General features: G+C 49.2%; 1 protein-coding gene across 2 annotated transcripts in view; it reads left to right on the forward strand.

Moving 5' to 3' along the window:
- Positions 1 to 25,069, forward strand: part of LOC106601947 (conserved oligomeric Golgi complex subunit 1) — a 34,900-nt gene that overhangs the window by 3,739 nt on the left and 6,092 nt on the right. For both annotated transcript variants that reach the window (XM_045715832.2, XM_045715831.2), the window contains exons 5-13: positions 561 to 737; positions 1,383 to 1,539; positions 7,510 to 7,720; positions 8,310 to 8,682; positions 11,425 to 11,909; positions 13,868 to 14,014; positions 20,804 to 20,965; positions 21,959 to 22,083; positions 24,125 to 24,233. In XM_045715832.2, coding sequence (XP_045571788.2) covers positions 561 to 737; positions 1,383 to 1,539; positions 7,510 to 7,720; positions 8,310 to 8,682; positions 11,425 to 11,909; positions 13,868 to 14,014; positions 20,804 to 20,965; positions 21,959 to 22,083; positions 24,125 to 24,233 — 1,946 coding nt within the window. The remainder of the gene's footprint in view (positions 1 to 560; positions 738 to 1,382; positions 1,540 to 7,509; positions 7,721 to 8,309; positions 8,683 to 11,424; positions 11,910 to 13,867; positions 14,015 to 20,803; positions 20,966 to 21,958; positions 22,084 to 24,124; positions 24,234 to 25,069) is intronic.

Below are 25,069 nucleotides of genomic sequence, written 5' to 3' on the forward strand. Positions count from 1 at the left end.
TACACAATACACAACATCCAACACAATACACAACATCCTACACTATACAACACAATACACAACATCCTACACAATACACAACATACAACACAATACACAACATCCAACACAATACAACACAATACACAACATACAATACAACACAATACGCAACACAACATCCTACACAATACAACACAAAACGCAACATTCAACACAATACAACACAACATAATACAACATCCTACACGACACAATACACAATAGCGCATCTAATACAAGACAATACAACATCCTACACAATACAACACAATACAACATCCTACACAATACAATACAACACAATACAACACACATCTCATCTTACGTAACACAAGATAATCTCAGCTAGTCAACAGGCGAAGCCTCAACATGGTGTTACAGCCTTGACACTTGTACTATAAGTCAACATGCCATGTTGTCACACTTTCATCATGCTGGGATTGTTTGGAGAACCATTTCATTTCCTCATCTCTGTTCAGTGGACTGGTGTGATGTTTTGATGTGTGGTTCAGGTTGACAGCCATGTCTGTGTGTCCCAGGTGCTGGTATTAAGGCCCAGGTGTGTAGCCTGGTAGAGCTGCTGGTGACCACTCTGTACCAGGCCTACGCTGTCTTCTACGTAGCCCCAGAAGGGAGTCCCCGGCTGGGGGACGGAGGGCTGAGCTCCGGCCTCCTCTTCACCACTCTGGAGAACGTCACCTCCACCACACCTACAGGTACATTACCTATGATACCTTGCAAGAAATGCTTGAAGAAAAAGTACTTTTTATTTATTTACTTTTTATTTAACCTTTATTTAACTAGGCAAGTCAGTTAAGAACAAATTCTTATTTACAATGACGGCCTAACCTACTTTCATCCCATGTTAGTCCCAAACTGATCTGGAGCCCCTAACTTTGATAAGATTATATACGCGTGTTATATAAGATTGTATAAGCAACATGGTAACAGCTCTACTTTGACCTTTTGATTGGCCGGGTAGAATTTTCGCCATGTTACATACACCTATCAAATCCTCTCTGAGGGATATTGACTTTCAACACAGGAGAATTTAATACCAATTATAAACCGAGGAGTTTGAGTCCTGGATGCTGATGATCTGAATCAGTGTTTCAGCTGTGTGTATATCCAACAATATACCATGGGTATATTGTAAAGACACAAAAATACTTGTTTACTGTTAGATGTTTGTTGGTAACCAGTTTATAATAGCATTAAGGCACCTCGGGGGTTTGTGGTATATGGCCAATACACCACACCCCCTTGTGCCTTATTGCTTAATTATAGAACTGTTGACATCTCTGGTAATCTGTCCTTCCGGTCCCACCTGTGTCCCCTGTTGTCTGTCCCCTGTTGTCCAGGTAAAGGGAGGCGTGTCCTTCAGGAGGAGGTGAGTACAGGAAGCTGGTTCAAGTACCTCCCCTCCTCCATCGCTGAGTTCCAGCCCGCCCTCAGAACCCTGGCTCAGCCAATCCAGAGAGAGCAGCTCAGAGACACCCTACAGCAGTGGATAAACACGTAAGACATCATCCAATCAATGCCCTTTACTTTGCATATAGAAACAGCTGCCATATTTCAGCCAATCAATGCCCTTTACTTTGCATATAGAAACAGCTGCCATATTTCAGCCAATCAATACCTTTTAAATGCATATAGAAACAGCTGCCATATTTCAGCCAATCAATACCTTTTAAATGCATATAGAAACAGCTGCCATATTTCAGCCAATCAATGCCCTTAATTTCAACAACTGATATTCAATATCGATCATAGTCAGCTGTAGAATTAGAATACCATTAGTAAGGAGAGTCTGATCTGGGACCAGAAAAGTTCCTGAAGAACCTGGAACTATCTGCTCTGGGAACCAAATGAACCAAAATGGAACTCTCCCATGCTGACTAGAAGGGGGGCGCGCGCGTGTGGGTCTGCATGTTGATGTTTGTCCATCCACACCAGACGCGATCAGGGCACACAGGTTGAAATATGTGACTTCCAGAGAGTGGTTAGGGAGTTGGTAAACCCTTCAACTTGAGGACACGCTCCTGACTTGAATGATGTCATTCATGTTTCACTTTTAAATAATAAAACAAGCCTGAAGTCAAATGAACAAATCCCCTGTCATTATAAACCTCAGTAACAGGTAGCGCTTTACACTCCTACCCGTATAGGGGGTTAAACATGGCAGATTTCAACACTGAATAACCCCTAAACTGGAACACAGTGGCTGTACAGTAACATGCTATACATGATGTCAGAGCTCAGTGGCTGTACAGTAACATGCTATACATGATGTCAGAGCTCAGTGGCTGTACAGTAACATGCTATACATGACGTCAGAGCTCAGTGGCTGTACAGTAACATGTTATACATGACGTCAGAGCTCAGTGGCTGTACAGTAACATGCTATACATGATGTCAGAGCTCAGTGGCTGTACAGTAACATGCTATACATGACGTCAGAGCTCAGTGGCTGTACAGTAACATGCTATACATGATGTCAGAGCTCAGTGGCTGTACAGTAACATGCTATACATGACGTCAGAGCTCAGTGGCTGTACAGTAACATGCTATACATGATGTCAGAGCTCAGTGGCTGTACAGTAACATGCTATACATGACGTCAGAGCTCAGTGGCTGTACAGTAACATGCTATACATGATGTCAGAGCTCAGTGGCTGTACAGTAACATGTTATACATGACGTCAGAGCTCAGTGGCTGTACAGTAACATGTTATACATGACGTCAGAGCTCAGTGGCTGTACAGTAACATGCTATACATGACATCAGAGCTCAGTGGCTGTACAGTAACATGCTATACATGACGTCAGAGCTCAGTGGCTGTACAGTAACATGTTATACATGACGTCAGAGCTCAGTGGCTGTACAGTAACATGTTATACATGACGTCAGAGCTCAGTGGCTGTACAGTAACATGCTATACATGATGTCAGAGCTCAGTGGCTGTACAGTAACATGCTATACATGATGTCAGAGCTCAGTGGCTGTACAGTAACATGTTATACATGATGTCAGAGCTCAGTGGCTGTACAGTAACATGCTATACATGACGTCAGAGCTCAGTGGCTGTACAGTAACATGCTATACATGATGTCAGAGCTCAGTGGCTGTACAGTAACATGCTATACATGACATCAGAGCTCAGTGGCTGTACAGTAACATGCTATACATGATGTCAGAGCTCAGTGGCTGTACAGTAACATGCTATACATGACGTCAGAGCTCAGTGGCTGTACAGTAACATGCTATACATGACGTCAGAGCTCAGTGGCTGTACAGTAACATGCTATACATGACGTCAGAGCTCAGTGGCTGTACAGTAACATGCTATACATGATGTCAGAGCTCAGTGGCTGTACAGTAACATGCTATACATGACGTCAGAGCTCAGTGGCTGTACAGTAACATGCTATACATGATGCCAGACCTCAGTGGCTGTACAGTAACATGTTATACATGACATCAGAGCTCAGTGGCTGTACAGTAACATGCTATACATGATGCCAGACCTCAGTGGCTGTACAGTAACATGTTATACATGACATCAGAGCTCAGTGGCTGTACAGTAACATGCTATACATGATGTCAGAGCTCAGTGGCTGTACAGTAACATGCTATACATGTCAGAGCTCAGTGGCTGTACAGTAACATGCTATACATGACGTCAGAGCTCAGTGGCTGTACAGTAACATGCTATACATGACGTCAGAGCTCAGTGGCTGTACAGTAACATGCTATACATGACGTCAGAGCTCAGTGGCTGTACAGTAACATGCTATACATGACGTCAGAGCTCAGTGGCTGTACAGTAACATGCTATACATGACGTCAGAGCTCAGTGGCTGTACAGTAACATGCTATACATGACGTCAGAGCTCAGTGGCTGTACAGTAACATGCTATACATGATGTCAGAGCTCAGTGGCTGTACAGTAACATGCTATACATGATGTCAGAGCTCAGTGGCTGTACAGTAACATGCTATACATGATGTCAGAGCTCAGTGGCTGTACAGTAACATGCTATACATGAACACAATGAGCCTGATACGCTGGGTTGTCCTGAACACAATGAGCCTGGTACGCTGGGTTGTCCTGAACACAATGAGCCTGATACGCTGGGTTGTCATGAACACAATGAGCCTGGTACGCTGGGTTGTCCTGAACACAATGAGCCTGGTACGCTGGGTTGTCATGAACACAATGAGCCTGGTACGCTGGGTTGTCCTGAACACAATGAGCCTGGTACGCTGGGTTGTCCTGAACACAATGAGCCTGGTACGCTGGGTTGTCCTGAACACAATGAGCCTGGTACGCTGGGTTGTCATGAACACAATGAGCCTGATACGCTGGGTTGTCATGAACACAATGAGCCTGGTACGCTGGGTTGTCCTGAACACAATGAGCCTGGTACGCTGGGTTGTCCTGAACACAATGAGCCTGGTACGCTGGGTTGTCCTGAACACAATGAGCCTGGTACGCTGGGTTGTCATGAACACAATGAGCCTGGTACGCTGGGTTGTCATGAACACAATGAGCCTGGTACGCTGGGTTGTCATGAACACAATGAGCCTGGTACGCTGGGTTGTCATGAACACAATGAGCCTGGTACGCTGGGTTGTCATGAACACAATGAGCCTGGTACGCTGGGTTGTCATGAACACAATGAGCCTGGTACGCTGGGTTGTCATGAACACAATGAGCCTGGTACGCTGGGTTGTCCTGAACACAATGAGCCTGGTACGCTGGGTTGTCATGAACACAATGAGCCCGTGTTGGTTGTGTTGTGAAGAGAATGTGCCGCGGACCACAGATATTAATGTACTCATGACTCCATTATAAATGCACCAAAATTACCATCAGTTTCCCTGAATTGCCTTGTGAAAGCTTAACATTATTTTATAACTTAACTTGTCATGTTGACAATAGAACAAGTTTTCAAGTGATGCCCACCTGACCCAGATGGCGATTGACAACAGAGTGTTTTTAGATTGTGTAAACAACAACAGTAATAGTATGATGGCGGGGATGCAGGGTTGTGTTCCTAACAAAACAACTACAAGTGTGCTTGCTCTACTTCCTCAACGGCACAGAGAGGAGAGATGAAATAAAGCACCTTGTAGTTGAAGACTTCATTGAAATGACTTAGGAACTGTGAACACTTTGGAGAGGTGTGCTGCCCCTTGGAGACACCGGTTAGTCCTCAAACTCAAACCCATGCACCTCCATCACATTTCCCAGGAACATTATCATGTTACTGAATGAGGATTCTCAGATTTCATTTTCTACAAATGTGGCTAAAAGTAAATGTAAAATACACATGAAATCAACAGTGTAATGTTTGGATTCAGTCTTGTCTCAGGTGAACTGTTGTGTCCTCACCTTTAGTCTAATCATTTTCCCATAACCTCCTAACTGTTCCCTTTTAATTGCTACCTTGGTTATGCATACTTTATGCGTTCCATATTTATTCTGTAAGGAGCATATGAATTTAGCCCTCTCCATGTAGGCCAATTCCCAAGAGTGTGGGGAGTTAGACATTTCATTCGGGAGGTATTTCATATTTTACTCGTGTCCAGTCCCAAAATCCCACATAAACAAATACGGGTGGCATATAATTAGGTCCTCCATTCTTTTGTGTAAAATTCCGCAAAACTCCAAAATAGCGCTGTGCCTTATGGGATTTCACTTCACTCTGAAGCCGGCAGACTCGGTGGAAGTGACTATCGGCGGGTCTAATTAGCCCCTACACCCTCCATATTTTTGGCTCCCTCAGCTTTGGGACACTTGAGAATATGACAGAGGCACGCGTGAACGTGTAGATGGAGGGAAAGAAGGTGATTTGTCATTCAGTCAGACTCTATAACTCATCTTTTCATTCTCATCCCAGCTGGAAGGAGGACGTCTATAACAGAGTCAGCAGTCTGGTTAGGGTTGTTATCATGTTGTATTATTTCTCCCAGCTGTAACAGAGTCAGCAGTCTGGTTAGGGTTGTTATCATGTTGTATTATTTCTCCCAGCTGTAACAGAGTCAGCAGTCTGGTTAGGGTTGTTATCATGTTGTATTATTTCTCCCAGCTGTAACAGAGTCAGCAGCCTGGTTAGGGTTGTTATCATGTTGTATTATTTCTCCCAGCTGTAACAGAGTCAGCAGTCTGGTTAGGGTTGTTATCATGTTGTATTATTTCTCCCAGCTGTAACAGAGTCAGCAGCCTGGTTAGGGTTGTTATCATGTTGTATTATTTCTCCCAGCTGTAACAGAGTCAGCAGCCTGGTTAGGGTTGTTATCATGTTGTATTATTTCTCCCAGCTGTAACAGAGTCAGCAGTCTGGTTAGGGTTGTTATCATGTTGTATTATTTCTCCCAGCTGTAACAGAGTCAGCAGTCTGGTTAGGGTTGTTATCATGTTGTATTATTTCTCCCAGCTGTAACAGAGTCAGCAGCCTGGTTAGGGTTGTTATCATGTTGTATTATTTCTCCCAGCTGTAACAGAGTCAGCAGCCTGGTTAGGGTTGTTATCATGTTGTATTATTTCTCCCAGCTGTAACAGAGTCAGCAGTCTGGTTAGGGTTGTTATCATGTTGTATTATTTCTCCCAGCTGTAACAGAGTCAGCAGCCTGGTTAGGGTTGTTATCATGTTGTATTATTTCTCCCAGCTGTAACAGAGTCAGCAGTCTGGTTAGGGTTGTTATCATGTTGTATTATTTCTCCCAGCTGTAACAGAGTCAGCAGTCTGGTTAGGGTTGTTATCATGTTGTATTATTTCTCCCAGCTGTAACAGAGTCAGCAGCCTGGTTAGGGTTGTTATCATGTTGTATTATTTCTCCCAGCTGTAACAGAGTCAGCAGCCTGGTTAGGGTTGTTATCATGTTGTATTATTTCTCCCAGCTGTAACAGAGTCAGCAGTCTGGTTAGGGTTGTTATCATGTTGTATTATTTCTCCCAGCTGTAACAGAGTCAGCAGTCTGGTTAGGGTTGTTATCATGTTGTATTATTTCTCCCAGCTGTAACAGAGTCAGCAGCCTGGTTAGGGTTGTTATCATGTTGTATTATTTCTCCCAGCTGTAACAGAGTCAGCAGCCTGGTTAGGGTTGTTATCATGTTGTATTATTTCTCCCAGCTGTAACAGAGTCAGCAGCCTGGTTAGGGTTGTTATCATGTTGTATTATTTCTCCCAGCTGTAACAGAGTCAGCAGTCTGGTTAGGGTTGTTATCATGTTGTATTATTTCTCCCAGCTGTAACAGAGTCAGCAGCCTGGTTAGGGTTGTTATCATGTTGTATTATTTCTCCCAGCTGTAACAGAGTCAGCAGTCTGGTTAGGGTTGTTATCATGTTGTATTATTTCTCCCAGCTGTAACAGAGTCAGCAGTCTGGTTAGGGTTGTTATCATGTTGTATTATTTCTCCCAGCTGTAACAGAGTCAGCAGTCTGGTTAGGGTTGTTATCATGTTGTATTATTTCTCCCAGCTGTAAGGAGGACATCTGTAATGGTGTCAGCAGTCTGCTGGTCTATGTGAACAGTCTGAAGGGCCTAGCCTCCATCAGAGATGCTGTGTGGGACCTCCTCTCCACCGACTCCATCAGTCAACACTGGAGCTTCATCTGCCAGCGGCTGTTAGAGCGCCCCCTAGCGCTGTGGGAGGACTTCCTACAGCAACTCTTCCTCCAACGCCTGCAGGTAACTCTCAGGTCCCGTTTCCAGGACACAGATTAAGGCTAGTATTAATCTAGGTTTAGATTAACGAGACCCAGGCCTCGTCCCCAGGCTTTGATTGTGGACGCTTGGAAGGAAGTGTGTGGTACACGACTTTAGTCCTGGAGGAAGTAGCACCTTCTATGGAGAATCTCTGTTGACCAGGCTTTTCAGTCTAGGACTAGGACCAGTCTGTGTCCATGTTATAAAATAGTAACGAGCGCTGACAGTTTAGCTGTTGTTGTTAATGTTATTCTCTTGTCATGTGTATTCTATACAGCCTGCTCCTCTCATTACATTGATCTGTTCCCATTCAGACAGTGGGGGACCTTTAGAAACAGGACAACAGGTTTAACCTGCTGATTTAACTAGCTAGTAACTACAGCTGACTTCTGTCTTCTAGCTGTCTAGTAAACTAACTCTCCTCTACAGAATAGTTGTAATCTGCTCACTGTATCTGTCTGTTTCCTCTCACATCTCCTTTTCTACCCCCACCCCCCCTTCCATCTTCCTCCCTCCTTTCTATCTCTCCCCTTCTCCATCTCCCCCTCTTTCTCCATTTCTCTTCCCCCAGGCGATCACCCAGGAGGGTACAGAGACTATCTCCACCCGCTGCAGACAGCTCCTCTCCTCTGCCCTTCGAGATCTAGAGGGCCAGCCCACCCCACCAGGCCCCGGTCCACCAGGCTCCAGCCCTCCCCTCCCCAGCCGAGGTGCTCTCTACGAGGCAGACGTGGCCTCCTTCCTGTGGTCCGAGGCCCAGGGGGACCTACTGAGCGACGCGGCCTGGGTCAGTGTATCCCAACGGGGGCCACAGCACCGGAGCGGCCTGGCCATGAAGACTCAGGCCCTGACACCCTGTGTCCAGATCTTCTGTTCGTCACTGGATGATGCTCTCAGAGACAGACTGGATGACCTGCAGCACTACCTGCCCTCTGATAACACAGGTAGGGAGACGGATGGATGACCTGCAGCACTACCTGCTCTCTGATAACACAGGTAGAGAGACAGACTGGATGACCTGCAGCACTACCTGCTCTCTGATAACACAGGTAGGGAGACAGATGGATGACCTGCAGCACTACCTGCCCTCTGATAACACAGGTAGGGAGACAGATGGATGACCTGCAGCACTACCTGCCCTCTGATAACACAGGTAGAGAGACAGATGGATGACCTGCAGCACTACCTGCCCTCTGATAACACAGGTAGAGAGACAGATGGATGACCTGCAGCACTACCTGTCCTCTGATAACACAGGTAGGGAGACAGATGGATGACCTGCAGCACTACCTGCCCTCTGATAACACAGATGGATGACCTGCAGCACTACCTGCCCTCTGATAACACAGGTAGGGAGACAGACTGGATGACCTGCAGCACTACCTGCCCTCTGATAACACAGGTAGGGAGACAGATGGATGACCTGCAGCACTACCTGCCCTCTGATAACACAGGTAGAGAGACAGATGGATGACCTGCAGCACTACCTGCCCTCTGATAACACAGGTAGAGAGACAGATGGATGACCTGCAGCACTACCTGTCCTCTGATAACACAGGTAGGGAGACAGATGGATGACCTGCAGCACTACCTGCCCTCTGATAACACAGATGGATGACCTGCAGCACTACCTGTCCTCTGATAACACAGGTAGGGAGACAGATGGATGACCTGCAGCACTACCTGCTCTCTGATAACACAGGTAGGGAGACAGATGGATGACCTGCAGCACTACCTGCCCTCTGATAACACAGGTAGGGAGACAGATGGATGACCTGCAGCACTACCTGTCCTCTGATAACACAGGTAGGGAGACAGATGGATGACCTGCAGCACTACCTGTCCTCTGATAACACAGGTAGAGAGACAGATGGATGACCTGCAGCACTACCTGTCCTCTGATAACACAGGTAGGGAGACAGATGGATGACCTGCAGCACTACCTGTCCTCTGATAACACAGGTAGGGAGACAGATGGATGACCTGCAGCACTACCTGTCCTCTGATAACACAGGTAGAGAGACAGATGGATGACCTGCAGCACTACCTGTCCTCTGATAACACAAGTAGGGAGACAGATGGATGACCTGCAGCACTACCTGTCCTCTGATAACACAGGTAGAGAGACAGGTGGATGACCTGCAGCACTACCTGTCCTCTGATAACACAGGTAGAGAGACAGATGGATGACCTGCAGCACTACCTGTCCTCTGATAACACAAGTAGGGAGACAGATGGATGACCTGCAGCACTACCTGTCCTCTGATAACACAGGTAGAGAGACAGGTGGATGACCTGCAGCACTACCTGTCCTCTGATAACACAGGTAGAGAGACAGATGGATGATTGGACTTTATTTCTACAGGTAGTCCCATTAAGATATTGTCCCAGGGAGACCTGGCCTAATGATAATGTAATGATGAACTATTTCTCCTGGTCAACTACTTGACATGAAGTCATCAATATCGTCTGCATCTTAAACTCTCTTCTCATTATAGTGGACTCCTTTTGACCAGAGGTTCTCCTCTGTCTCCTCCCTCCACTCTACCTCCTCCCCCTCTACCACCTCCTCCTCCCCTCTACTACCTCTTCCATCTCCTCCTCTACCACCTTCTCCGCCCCCTCCACCTCCCTCCAATACCTCCCCCTCTACTACCTCCCCCTCTACCACCTCCTCCTCCCTCTTTACTACCTCTTCCATCTCCTCCTCTACCACCTCCTCTACCACCTTCTCCGCCCCCTCCACCTCCCTCTACTACCTCCCCCTCTACTCTCTCCCCCTCTACCACCTCCTCCTCCCTCTTTACTACCTCTTCCATCTCCTCCTCTACCACCTCCTCTACCACCTTCTCCGCCCCCTCCACCTCCCTCTACTACCTCCCCCTCTACTACCTCCCCCTCTACCACCTCCTCCTCCCTCTTTACTACCTCTTCCATCTCCTCCTCCACCTCCCTCTATACCACCTCTTCCATCTCCTCCTTCTCCCCCTCTACTACCTCCCCCTCTACCATCTCCTCCTCCACCTCCCCCTCTACTACCTCCTTCTTCTCCCCCTCCTCTACCTCCTCCCCCTCCTCTACCACCTCCTCCATCTCCTTCCCCTCTACCACCTCCTCCTCCTCCTCCTTTACCTCCCCCTCTACTACCTCCCCCTCTACTACCTCCCCCTCTACCACCTCCTCCCCCTTTACTACCTCTTCCATCTCCTCCTCCACCTCCCTCTATACCACCACTTCCATCTTCTCCACCTCTACCTCCTCCTTCTCCCCCTCTACTACCTCCCCCTCTACCACCACCTCCATCTCCTCCACCTCCTCCATCTCTACCTCCCCCTCTACCACCACCTCCATCTCCTCCACCTCCTCCATCTCTACCTCCCCCTCTACCACCATCTCCACCTCCCCCTCTACCACCATCTCCACCTCCCCCTCTACCACCATCTCCACCTCCCCCTCTACCACCACCTCCCCCTCTACCACCACCTCCCCCTCTACCACCATCTCCACCTCTACCACCATCTCCACCTCTACCACCATCTCCACCTCTACCACCATCTCCACCTCTACCACCATCTCCACCTCTACCACCATCTCCACCTCTACCACCATCTCCACCTCCCCCTCTACTACCTCCTCCCCCTCTACCACCATCTCTACCACCTCCTCCATCTCCTCTTCATCCACAGATCCCCAGGTCCCCTCACTCTCCTTCACTATAGGCCTAGGCTCTGGGTCCAGTTCTGGTTCCGGTACCGTATCCTCATTCGACCGGTTCACAGACGCCGTGGCGGTAGAGGAGACCCTACGTGAACGCTGTCTGGCATGCGTACGTGACATCATCACCTGCGTGCGCTCTAAACTGGGGGCGGCCTCACCTGTTGGCTCCTCCCCCAGCCCAGCCCATCTCAGCTCGGTGCTCTTCATGGCCCGCCTCTGTCAGTCCCTCAGCAAGCTCTGCCCCAACCTCAGGCAGTGCATCCTGGGTAAACAGGGCGGTGCTGCAGCTGACCCTGTTACCAAGGGAACACCCCGCCAAAGCAGGAAGTTGGGGAAGGCGGCTGCCAAGGTGACAGAGGTTAGCCCCGCCCAGGCCAAGTGGGCGTGTCTGAAAGAGGAGCTTCTGGTTGTCAGTATGGAAGCATATCGGATATGGAGCTCTGCTCTCTCTAAGGTGAGGGGGGATACTTGGAGGGATAGTTCACCACTAAATCAAAGTTTGTCAGACATTTTCTGGGGCTGTTTATACAGAGTTGGAGTGCGGCTCTAGGATCAGTTTTGCCTTTGAGATTCAAATGAATTACATGGACAGGGGGGACCTGATCCTAGACCAGCTCTATGACTGAATACTGGTCCTTTTAGATTACATGGACAGGGGGGACCTGATCCTAGACCAGCTCTATGACTGAATACTGGTCCTTTTAGATTACATGGACAGGGGGACCTGATCCTAGACCAGCTCTATGACTGAATACTGGTCCTTTTAGATTACATGGACAGGTGGGACCTGATCCTAGACCAGCTCTATGACTGAATACTGGTCCTTTTAGATTACATGGACAGGGGGGACCTGATCCTAGATCAGCTCTATGACTGAATACTGGTCCTTTTAGATTACATGGACAGGGGGGACCTGATCCTAGACCAGCTCTATGACTGAATACTGGTCCTTTTAGATTACATGGACAGGGGGACCTGATCCTAGACCAGCTCTATGACTGAATACTGTTCTTTTAGATTACATGGACAGGGGGGACCTGATCCTAGACCAGCTCTATGACTGAATACTGGTCCTTTTAGATTACATGGACAGGGGGGACCTGATCCTAGACCAGCTCTATGACTGAATACTGGTCCTTTTAGATTACATGGACAGGGGGGACCTGATCCTAGACCAGCTCTATGACTGAATACTGGTCCTTTTAGATTACATGGACAGGAGGACCTGATCCTAGACCAGCTCTATGACTGAATACTGGTCCTTTTAGATTACATGGACAGGTGGGACCTGATCCTAGACCAGCTCTATGACTGAATACTGGTCCTTTTAGATTACATGGACAGGGGGGACCTGATCCTAGATCAGCTCTATGACTGAATACTGGTCCTTTTAGATTACATGGACAGGGGGGACCTGATCCTAGACCAGCTCTATGACTGAATACTGGTCCTTTTAGATTACATGGACAGGGGGACCTGATCCTAGACCAGCTCTATGACTGAATACTGTTCTTTTAGATTACATGGACAGGGGGGACCTGATCCTAGACCAGCTCTATGACTGAATACTGGTCCTTTTAGATTACATGGACAGGGGGGACCTGATCCTAGACCAGCTCTATGACTGAATACTGGTCCTTTTAGATTACATGGACAGGGGGGACCTGATCCTAGACCAGCTCTATAACTGAATACTGTTCTTTTAGATTACATGGACAGGGGGGACCTGATCCTAGACCAGCTCTATGACTGAATACTGGTCCTTTTAGATTACATGGACAGGGGGGACCTGATCCTAGACCAGCTCTATGACTGAATACTGGTCCTTTTAGATTACATGGACAGGGGGACCTGATCCTAGACCAGCTCTATGACTGAATACTGGTCCTTTTAGATTACATGGACAGGTGGGACCTGATCCTAGATCAGCTCTATGACTGAATACTGGTCCTTTTAGATTACATGGACAGGGGGACCTGATCCTAGACCAGCTCTATGACTGAATACTGGTCCTTTTAGATTACATGGACAGGTGGGACCTGATCCTAGATCAGCTCTATGACTGAATACTGGTCCTTTTAGATTACATGGACAGGGGGACCTGATCCTAGACCAGCTCTATGACTGAATACTGGTCCTTTTAGATTACATGGACAGGTGGGACCTGATCCTAGATCAGCTCTATGACTGAATACTGGTCCTTTTAGATTACATGGACAGGGGGGACCTGATCCTAGACCAGCACTATGGGAGGCTTGATACAGACTGAGTTTCGTGGTCTAAGAACGTCAGACAAACATCCAACAATCAGTTTGAAATGAAATCACAACCCAGTCTGTTTAGGCCATCCTTCCTTTGTTTTATTACCTTACCCCCTGTTCTCCCTCTCCCCCCTCTCTCTCTCTCTCCAAGGCGCTGGTGGGTCAGTTTGCGACCTCGCTGCACGCAGAGTCCGCCGGGGCTATCCTAGCAAACGCCACCAACTGGGAGGAGCTAGAGATCCAGGAAGAGGCGGAGTCAGGGAGCAGCGTCACCTCCAAGATCAGACTTCCTGTCCAGGTAAGAGTGATGTTATGACATCATCGCTCAGCTCAGCAGGACCTGACCAGTAGTGTCTCCAGACAGGAGAAAGGACCAGCAGGACATGACCAGTAGTGTCTCAGACAGGAGAAAGGACCAGCAGGACATGACCAGTAGTGTCTCAGACAGGAGAAAGGACCAGCAGGACATGACCAGTAGTGTCTCAGACAGGAGAAAGGACCAGCAGGACATGACCAGTAGTGTCTCAGACAGGAGAAAGGACCAGCAGGACATGACCAGTAGTGTCTCAGACAGGAGAAAGGACCAGCAGGACATGACCAGTAGTGTCTCAGACAGGAGAAAGGACCAGCAGGACATGACCAGTAGTGTCTCAGACAGGAGAAAGGACCAGCAGGACATGACCAGTAGTGTCTCACAGACAGGAGAAAGGACCAGCAGGACATGACCAGTAGTGTCTCAGACAGGAGAAAGGACCAGCAGGACATGACCAGTAGTGTCTCACAGACAGGAGAAAGGACCAGCAGGACATGACCAGTAGTGTCTCAGACAGGAGAAAGGACCAGCAGGACATGACCAGTAGTGTCACAGACAGGAGAAAGGACCAGCAGGACATGACCAGTAGTGTCTCAGACAGGAGAAAGGACCAGCAGGACCTGACCAGTAGTGTCACAGACAGGAGAAAGGACCAGCAGGACATGACCAGTAGTGTCTCAGACAGGAGAAAGGACCAGCAGGACATGACCAGTAGTGTCTCACAGACAGGAGAAAGGACCAGCAGGACATGACCAGTAGTGTCTCAGACAGGAGAAAGGACCAGCAGGACATGACCAGTAGTGTCTCAGACAGGAGAAAGGACCAGCAGGACATGACCAGTAGTGTCTCAGACAGGAGAAAGGACCAGCAGGACATGACCAGTAGTGTCTCAGACAGGAGAAAGGACCAGCAGGACATGACCAGTAGTGTCTCAGACAGGAGAAAGGACCAGCAGGACATGACCAGTAGTGTCTCAGACAGGAGAAAGGACCAGCAGGACATGACCAGTAGTGTCTCAGACAGGAGAAAGGACCAGCAGGACATGACCAGTAGTGTCTCAGACAGGAGAAAGGACCAGCAGGACATGACCAGTAGTGTCTCAGACAGGAGAAAGGACCAGCAGGACATGACCAGTAGTGTCTCAGACAGGAGAAAGGACCAGCAGGACATGACCAGTAGTGTCTCAGACAGGAGAAAGGACCAGCAGGACATGACCAGTAGTGTCTCAGACAGGAGAAAGGACCAGCAGGACATGACCAGTAGTGTCTCACAGACAGGAGAAAGGACCAGCAGGACATGACCAGTAGTGTCTCACAGACAGGAGAAAGGACCAGCAGGACATGACCAGTAGTGTCTCAGACAGGAGAAAGGACCAGCAGGACATGACCAGTAGTGTCTCACAGACAGGAGAAAGGACCAGCAGGACATGACCAGTAGTGTCTCACAGACAGGAGAAAGGACCAGCAGGACATGACCAGTAGTGTCTCAGACAGGAGAAAGGACCAGCAGGACATGACCAGTAGTGTCTCACAGACAGGAGAAAGGACCAGCAGGACATGACCAGTAGTGTCTCAGACAGGAGAAAGGACCAGCAGGACATGACCAGTAGTGTCTCAGACAGGAGAAAGGACCAGCAGGACATGACCAGTAGTGTCTCACAGACAGGAGAAAGGACCAGCAGGACATGACCAGTAGAGTCTCACAGACAGGAGAAAGGACCAGCAGGACATGACCAGTAGTGTCTCAGACAGGAGAAAGGACCAGCAGGACATGACCAGTAGTGTCTCAGACAGGAGAAAGGACCAGCAGGACATGACCAGTAGTGTCTCAGACAGGAGAAAGGACCAGCAGGACATGACCAGTAGTGTCTCAGACAGGAGAAAGGACCAGCAGGACATGACCAGTAGTGTCTCACAGACAGGGGAAAGGACCAGCAGGACATGACCAGTAGTGTCTCAGACAGGAGAAAGGACCAGCAGGACATGACCAGTAGTGTCTCACAGACAGGGGAAAGGACCAGCAGGACATGACCAGTAGTGTCTCAGACAGGAGAAAGGACCAGCAGGACATGACCAGTAGTGTCTCACAGACAGGGGAAAGGACCAGCAGGACATGACCAGTAGTGTCTCAGACAGGAGAAAGGACCAGCAGGACATGACCAGTAGTGTCTCACAGACAGGAGAAAGGACCAGCAGGACATGACCAGTAGTGTCTCAGACAGGAGAAAGGACCAGCAGGACATGACCAGTAGTGTCTCACAGACAGGAGAAAGGACCAGCAGGACATGACCAGTAGTGTCTCAGACAGGAGAAAGGACCAGCAGGACATGACCAGTAGTGTCTCAGACAGGAGAAAGGACCAGCAGGACATGACCAGTAGTGTCTCAGACAGGAGAAAGGACCAGCAGGACATGACCAGTAGTGTCTCAGACAAGAGAAAGGACCAGCAGGACATGACCAGTAGTGTCTCAGACAGGAGAAAGGACCAGCAGGACATGACCAGTAGTGTCTCAGACAGGAGAAAGGACCAGCAGGACATGACCAGTAGTGTCTCAGACAGGAGAAAGGACCAGCAGGACATGACCAGTAGTGTCTCACAGACAGGAGAAAGGACCAGCAGGACATGACCAGTAGTGTCTCACAGACAGGAGAAAGGACCAGCAGGACATGACCAGTAGTGTCTCAGACAGGAGAAAGGACCAGCAGGACATGACCAGTAGTGTCTCACAGACAGGAGAAAGGACCAGCAGGACATGACCAGTAGTGTCTCAGACAGGAGAAAGGACCAGCAGGACATGACCAGTAGTGTCTCAGACAGGAGAAAGGACCAGCAGGACATGACCAGTAGTGTCTCACAGACAGGAGAAAGGACCAGCAGTGTCTCAGACAGGAGAAAGGACCAGCAGGACATGACCAGTAGTGTCTCATAGACAGGAGAAAGGACCAGCAGGACATGACCAGTAGTGTCTCAGACAGGAGAAAGGACCAGCAGGACATGACCAGTAGAGTCTCACAGACAGGAGAAAGGACCAGCAGGACATGACCAGTAGTGTCTCAGACAGGAGAAAGGACCAGCAGGACATGACCAGTAGTGTCTCAGACAGGAGAAAGGACCAGCAGGACATGACCAGTAGTGTCTCAGACAGGAGAAAGGACCAGCAGGACATGACCAGTAGTGTCTCAGACAGGAGAAAGGACCAGCAGGACATGACCAGTAGTGTCTCAGACAGGAGAAAGGACCAGCAGGACATGACCAGTAGTGTCTCACAGACAGGAGAAAGGACCAGCAGGACATGACCAGTAGTGTCTCACAGACAGGAGAAAGGACCAGCAGGACATGACCAGTAGTGTCTCAGACAGGAGAAAGGACCAGCAGGACATGACCAGTAGTGTCTCAGACAGGAGAAAGGACCAGCAGGACATGACCAGTAGTGTCTCAGACAGGAGAAAGGACCAGCAGGACCTGACCAGTAGTGTCTCAGACAGGAGAAAGGACCAGCAGGACATGACCAGTAGTGTCTCAGACAGGAGAAAGGACCAGCAGGACATGACCAGTAGTGTCTCACAGACAGGAGAAAGGACCAGCAGGACCTGACCAGTAGTGTCTCAGACAGGAGAAAGGACCAGCAGGACATGACCAGTAGTGTCTCAGACAGGAGAAAGGACCAGCAGGACATGACCAGTAGTGTCTCAGACAGGAGAAAGGACCAGCAGGACATGACCAGTAGTGTCTCAGACAGGAGAAAGGACCAGCAGGACATGACCAGTAGTGTCTCAGACAGGAGAAAGGACCAGCAGGACATGACCAGTAGTGTCTCTCAGACAGGAGAAGGACCAGCAGGACATGACCAGTAGAGTCTCACAGACAGGAGAAAGGACCAGCAGGACATGACCAGTAGTGTCTCACAGACAGGAGAAAGGACCAGCAGGACATGACCAGTAGTGTCTCACAGACAGGAGAAAGGACCAGCAGGACATGACCAGTAGTGTCTCAGACAGGAGAAAGGACCAGCAGGACATGACCAGTAGTGTCTCAGACAGGAGAAAGGACCAGCAGGACATGACCAGTAGTGTCTCAGACAGGAGAAAGGACCAGCAGGACATGACCAGTAGTGTCTCAGACAGGAGAAAGGACCAGCAGGACATGACCAGTAGTGTCTCAGACAGGAGAAAGGACCAGCAGGACATGACCAGTAGTGTCTCAGACAGGAGAAAGGACCAGCAGGACATGACCAGTAGTGTCTCAGACAGGAGAAAGGACCAGCAGGACATGACCAGTAGTGTCTCAGACAGGAGAAAGGACCAGCAGGACATGACCAGTAGTGTCTCAGACAGGAGAAAGGACCAGCAGGACATGACCAGTAGTGTCTCAGACAGGAGAAAGGACCAGCAGGACATGACCAGTAGTGTCTCAGACAGGAGAAAGGACCAGCAGGACATGACCAGTAGTGTCTCAGACAGGAGAAAGGACCAGCAGGACATGACCAGTAGTGTCTCACAGACAGGAGAAAGGACCAGCAGGACATGACCAGTAGTGTCTCAGACAGGAGAAAGGACCAGCAGGACATGACCAGTAGTGTCTCAGACAGGAGAAAGGACCAGCAGGACATGACCAGTAGTGTCTCACAGACAGGAGAAAGGACCAGTAGGACATGACCAGTAGTGTCTCACAGACAGGAGAAAGGACCAGCAGGACCTGACCAGTAGTGTCTCAGACAGGAGAAAGGACCAGCAGGACATGACCAGTAGTGTCTCAGACAGGAGAAAGGACCAGCAGGACATGACCAGTAGTGTCTCACAGACAGGAGAAAGGACCAGCAGGACATGACCAGTAGTGTCTCAGACAGGAGAAAGGACCAGCAGGACATGACCAGTAGTGTCTCAGACAGGAGAAAGGACCAGCAGGACATGACCAGTAGTGTCTCAGACAGGAGAAAGGACCAGCAGGACATGACCAGTAGTGTCTCAGACAGGAGAAAGGACCAGCAGGACATGACCAGTAGTGTCTCAGACAGGAGAAAGGACCAGCAGGACATGACCAGTAGTGTCTCAGACAGGAGAAAGGACCAGCAGGACATGACCAGTAGTGTCTCAGACAGGAGAAAGGACCAGCAGGACATGACCAGTAGTGTCTCAGACAGGAGAAAGGACCAGCAGGACATGACCAGTAGTGTCTCAGACAGGAGAAAGGACCAGCAGGACATGACCAGTAGTGTCTCAGACAGGAGAAAGGACCAGCAGGACATGACCAGTAGTGTCTCAGACAGGAGAAAGGACCAGCAGGACATGACCAGTAGTGTCTCACAGACAGGAGAAAGGACCAGCAGGACATGACCCGTAGTGTCTCACAGACAGGAGAAAGGACCAGCAGGACATGACCAGTAGTGTCTCAGACAGGAGAAAGGACCAGCAGGACATGACCAGTAGTGTCTCAGACAGGAGAAAGGACCAGCAGGACATGACCAGTAGTGTCTCAGACAGGAGAAAGGACCAGCAGGACATGACCAGTAGTGTCTCAGACAGGAGAAAGGACCAGCAGGACATGACCAGTAGTGTCTCAGACAGGAGAAAGGACCAGCAGGACATGACCAGTAGTGTCTCAGACAGGAGAAAGGACCAGCAGGACATGACCAGTAGTGTCTCAGACAGGAGAAAGGACCAGCAGGACATGACCAGTAGTGTCTCACAGACAGGAGAAAGGACCAGCAGGACATGACCAGTAGTGTCTCAGACAGGAGAAAGGACCAGCAGGACATGACCAGTAGTGTCTCAGACAGGAGAAAGGACCAGCAGGACATGACCAGTAGTGTCTCAGACAGGAGAAAGGACCAGCAGGACATGACCAGTAGTGTCTCAGACAGGAGAAAGGACCAGCAGGACATGACCAGTAGTGTCTCAGACAGGAGAAAGGACCAGCAGGACATGACCAGTAGTGTCTCAGACAGGAGAAAGGACCAGCAGGACATGACCAGTAGTGTCTCAGACAGGAGAAAGGACCAGCAGGACATGACCAGTAGTGTCTCAGACAGGAGAAAGGACCAGCAGGACATGACCAGTAGTGTCTCAGACAGGAGAAAGGACCAGCAGGACATGACCAGTAGTGTCTCAGACAGGAGAAAGGACCAGCAGGACATGACCAGTAGTGTCTCACAGACAGGAGAAAGGACCAGCAGGACATGACCAGTAGTGTCTCACAGACAGGAGAAAGGACCAGCAGGACATGACCAGTAGTGTCTCAGACAGGAGAAAGGACCAGCAGGACATGACCAGTAGTGTCTCAGACAGGAGAAAGGACCAGCAGGACATGACCAGTAGTGTCTCAGACAGGAGAAAGGACCAGCAGGACATGACCAGTAGTGTCTCACAGACAGGAGAAAGGACCAGCAGGACATGACCAGTAGTGTCTCAGACAGGAGAAAGGACCAGCAGGACATGACCAGTAGTGTCTCAGACAGGAGAAAGGACCAGCAGGACATGACCAGTAGTGTCTCAGACAGGAGAAAGGACCAGCAGGACATGACCAGTAGTGTCTCACAGACAGGAGAAAGGACCAGCAGGACATGACCAGTAGTGTCTCAGACAGGAGAAAGGATTTTCAAATAGAAAATGAACACAATATTATCTCTCTGTCTCTCTCTCCTCCCTCTCTCTCTCGTCCCCCTCCCTCCCTCCTCTCCCCCCCTCCTCTCTCCCCCCCCCCCCCCTCCTCTCTCCCCCACCCCCCCCCCCCCCCCCCCTCCTCTCTCCCCCCCTCCTCTCCCCCCTCCCTCCATAGCCGTCGTGGTTTGTCCAGTCTCTGCTGTTCCACCTGTGTGTGGGGGTGAATGGAGTAGGGGGTCATGCTGTGCCCCGCCCCACCCTACAGGAGTTACAACAAGGCTGCATGGACCTGGTGCTGCACCAGTACCAGAACCTCATACACACAGCGCAGGACAAGGTAACACACACACACACACACACACACACACACACACACACACACACACACACACACACACACCGCAGGACAAGGTAACACACACACACACACACACACACACACACAGCGCAGGACAAGGTAACACACACACACACACACAGCACAGGACAAGGTAACACACACACACACACACACACACAGCGCAGGACAAGGTAACACACACACACACACACACACAGCGCAGGACAAGGTAACACACACACACACACACACAGCGCAGGACAAGGTAACACACACACACACACACAGCGCAGGACAAGGTAACACACACACACACGCACAGGACAAGGTAACACACACACACACAGCGCTGGACAAGGTAACACACACACACACACAGCACAGGACAAGGTAACACACACACACACAGCGCAGGACAAGGTAACACACACACACACAGCGCAGGACAAGGTAACACACACACACACAGCGCAGGACAAGGTAACACACACACACACACAGGGCTGACACTGTAATCACATATAGCACATCCTAAAGAGATGAACATCTCTGTTGCTCTCTCTCTCCTCCTCCTCCTCTCTCTCTCTCCCCCCTCTCTCTCTCTCCCCCCTCTCTCTCTTTCCCCCCCTCTCTCTCTCTCTCTCTCTCCCCCCTCTCTCTCTCTCTCTCCCCCCTCTCTCTCTCTCTCTCTCTCTCTCTCTCTCTCTCTCTCCCTCTCTCTCTCTCCCTCTCTCTCTCTCCCTCTCTCTCTCTCCCTCTCTCTCTCTCCCTCTCTCTCTCCCCCCTCTCTCTCCTCTCTCTCTCTCTCTCTCTCTCTCTCTCCCCCTCTCTCTCTTCTCCCTCTCTCTCTCTCTCTTCTCCCCTCTCTCTCTCTCTCTCTGCCCCCTCTCTCTCTGCCCCCTCTCTCTCTCTCTCTTCTCCCCCCTCTCTCTCTCTTCTCCCCCCTCTCTCTCTCCCCCTCCCCCCCTCTCTCTCTCCCTCCCTCCCCAGGACTGTCCATTCCCTCTAACTCAGAACAGGTCTCTACAGCTGTTATTTGACCTGAGATATCTCACTGCTACCCTGGGTACCAGACTAGAGGATGGCAGGGGCTTCCGCTCTCACCAAGACCCCAGGTACACACACACACACACACCTGGTCTCTCTGTATGTTACAGGGTTCAGTAACCCCCTGGTCTCTCTGTATGTTACAGGGTTCAGTAACCCCCTGGTCTCTCTGTATGTTACAGTAACATCCTGGTCTCTCTGTATGTTACAGGGTCCAGTAACCCCCTGGTTTCTCTGTATGTTACAGGGTTCAGTAACCCCCTGGTCTCTCTGTATGTTACAGGGTTCAGTAACCCCCTGGTTTCTCTGTATGTTACAGGGTTCAGTAACCCCCTGGTCTCTCTGTATGTTACAGGGTTCAGTAACCCCCTGGTCTCTCTGTATGTTACAGGGTTCAGTAACCCCCTGGTCTCTCTGTATGTTACAGTAACATCCTGGTCTCTCTGTATGTTACAGGGTTCAGTAACCCCCTGGTCTCTCTGTATGTTACAGTAACATCCTGGTCTCTCTGTATGTTACAGGGTTCAGTAACCCCCTGGTCTCTCTGTATGTTACAGTAACATCCTGGTCTCTCTGTATGTTACAGTAACATCCTGGTCTCTCTGTATGTTACAGTAACATCCTGGTCTCTCTGTATGTTACAGTAACATCCTGGTCTCTCTGTATATTACAGTAACATCCTGGTCTCTCTGTATGTTACAGTAACATCCTGGTCTCTCTGTATGTTACAGGGTTCAGTAACATCCTGGTTTCTCTGTATGTTACAGGGTTCAGTAACCCCCTGGTCTCTCTCTATGTTACAGGGTTCAGTAACCCCCTGGTGTCTCTAAATGTTACAGGGTTCAGTAACCCCCTGGTCTCTCTGTATGTTACAGGGTTCAGTAACCCCCTGGTCTTCTCTGTATGTTACAGTAACATCCTGGTTTCTCTGTATGTTACAGGGTCCAGTAACCCCCTGGTCTCTCTGTATGTTACAGTAACATCCTGGTCTCTCTGTATGTTACAGGGTTCAGTAACCCCCTGGTCTCTCTGTATGTTACAGGGTCCAGTAACCCCCTGGTCTCTCTGTATGTTACAGTAACATCCTGGTCTCTCTGTATGTTACAGGGTTCAGTAACCCCCTGGTCTCTCTGTATGTTACAGGGTTCAGTAACCCCCTGGTCTCTCTGTATGTTACAGTAACATCCTGGTCTCTCTGTATGTTACAGGGATCAGTAACATCCTGGTCTCTCTGTATGTTACAGTAACATCCTGGTCTCTCTGTATGTTACAGTAACCCCCTGGTCTCTCTGTATGTTACAGTAACATCCTGGTCTATCTGTATGTTACAGTAACATCCTGGTCTATCTGTATGTTACAGGGTCCAGTAACCCCCTGGTCTCTCTGTATGTTACAGTAACATCCTGGTCTCTCTGTATGTTACAGGGTTCAGTAACCCCCTGGTCTCTCTGTATGTTACAGTAACATCCTGGTCTCTCTGTATGTTATAGGGTCCAGTAACCCCCTGGTCTCTCTGTATGTTACAGGGTCCAGTAACCCCCTGGTTTCTCTGTATGTTACAGTAACATCCTGGTCTCTCTGTATGTTACAGTAACCCCCTGGTCTCTCTGTATGTTACAGTAACATCCTGGTCTCTCTGTATGTTACAGGGTCCAGTAACCCCCTGGTCTCTGTATGTTACAGTAACCCCCTGGTCTCTCTGTATGTTACAGGGTTCAGTAACCCCCTGGTCTCTCTGTATGTTACAGTAACATCCTGGTTTCTCTGTATGTTACAGGGTTCAGTAACATCCTGGTCTCTCTGTATGTTACAGTAACATCCTGGTCTCTCTGTATGTTACAGGGTTCAGTAACCCCCTGGTCTCTCTGTATGTTACAGGGTTCAGTAACCCCCTGGTCTCTCTGTATGTTACAGGGTTCAGTAACCCCCTGGTCTCTCTGTATGTTACAGTAACATCCTGGTCTCTCTGTATGTTACAGGGTTCAGTAACCCCCTGGTCTCTCTGTATGTTACAGTAACATCCTGGTCTCTCTGTATGTTACAGGGTTCAGTAACCCCCTGGTCTCTCTGTATGTTACAGTAACATCCTGGTCTCTCTGTATGTTACAGGGTCCAGCAGGTGTGTGATTCGCTGGAGAGCTACATTGACCCCTTTGACCTGGATGTGTTCATGCCGCCATTCAACAGCAACCTCAACCGCCTATCACAGAGGAGTTCGGTACGAATGGCCCCGCCCCCTGACACTCTAACGTGATTGGAGACTAAAATAAATCATGATAGTCAGTGTACAGTAGGGTTATCCTGGGTTATCCTGGGTTATCCTGGGTTATCCACTGTGTATTGATCGTTCGGTAACTTTGGTCACAATTTGTAGCTCTCTGAGGTGCTGTTGGGGATTCAGATGTTGTGTTAACGTTGTGATAACTTTGTGGTGTGTTTATATTGTACGATTGTGGTGTTTTGGTTGTGTTAACATTGTTGTGCTATCATTGTGATAATGTTGTAATAACATTGTTAAAGGGAAGTTCCAGGTCAACAAAAGAAAGAGAGAAATGGTTGATAGTAACAGAGAAAATGTCCAACTTGGCCTTCTCTGAGAAGGCTCTTATATCATAATGACACCAGCACCAAATGTTCTGGAAACACCAGCTAAGAGGCTTGTAGCATGTCTGAACAGCTTTGTCAGCTGCTACAGATCACAGTGTTACAGAATACAATAACAATCCTCCAGTCTGACGTCAAGTCACTAGCATCAGATATGACAACAATCCATAACATACAGCATGAAGTCTGGTGACCAACTCACATCCTGAACTACCACAACACTGGAAGACATGGAGTCTAGTGACCATCAACACATCCTGAACTACCACAACACTGGAAGACATGGAGTCTAGTGACCATCAACTCACATCCTGTACAACCACAACACTGGAAGACATGGAGTCTAGTGACCATCAACTCACATCCTGAACTACCACAACACTGGAAGACATGGAGTCTAGTGACCATCAACTCACATCCTGAACTACCACAACACTGGAAGACATGGAG

The sequence above is a fragment of the Salmo salar genome, chromosome 03 (assembly GCF_965601325.2).
Source record: "Salmo salar chromosome 03, fSalSal1, whole genome shotgun sequence".
Taxonomy (NCBI): domain Eukaryota; kingdom Metazoa; phylum Chordata; class Actinopteri; order Salmoniformes; family Salmonidae; genus Salmo; species Salmo salar.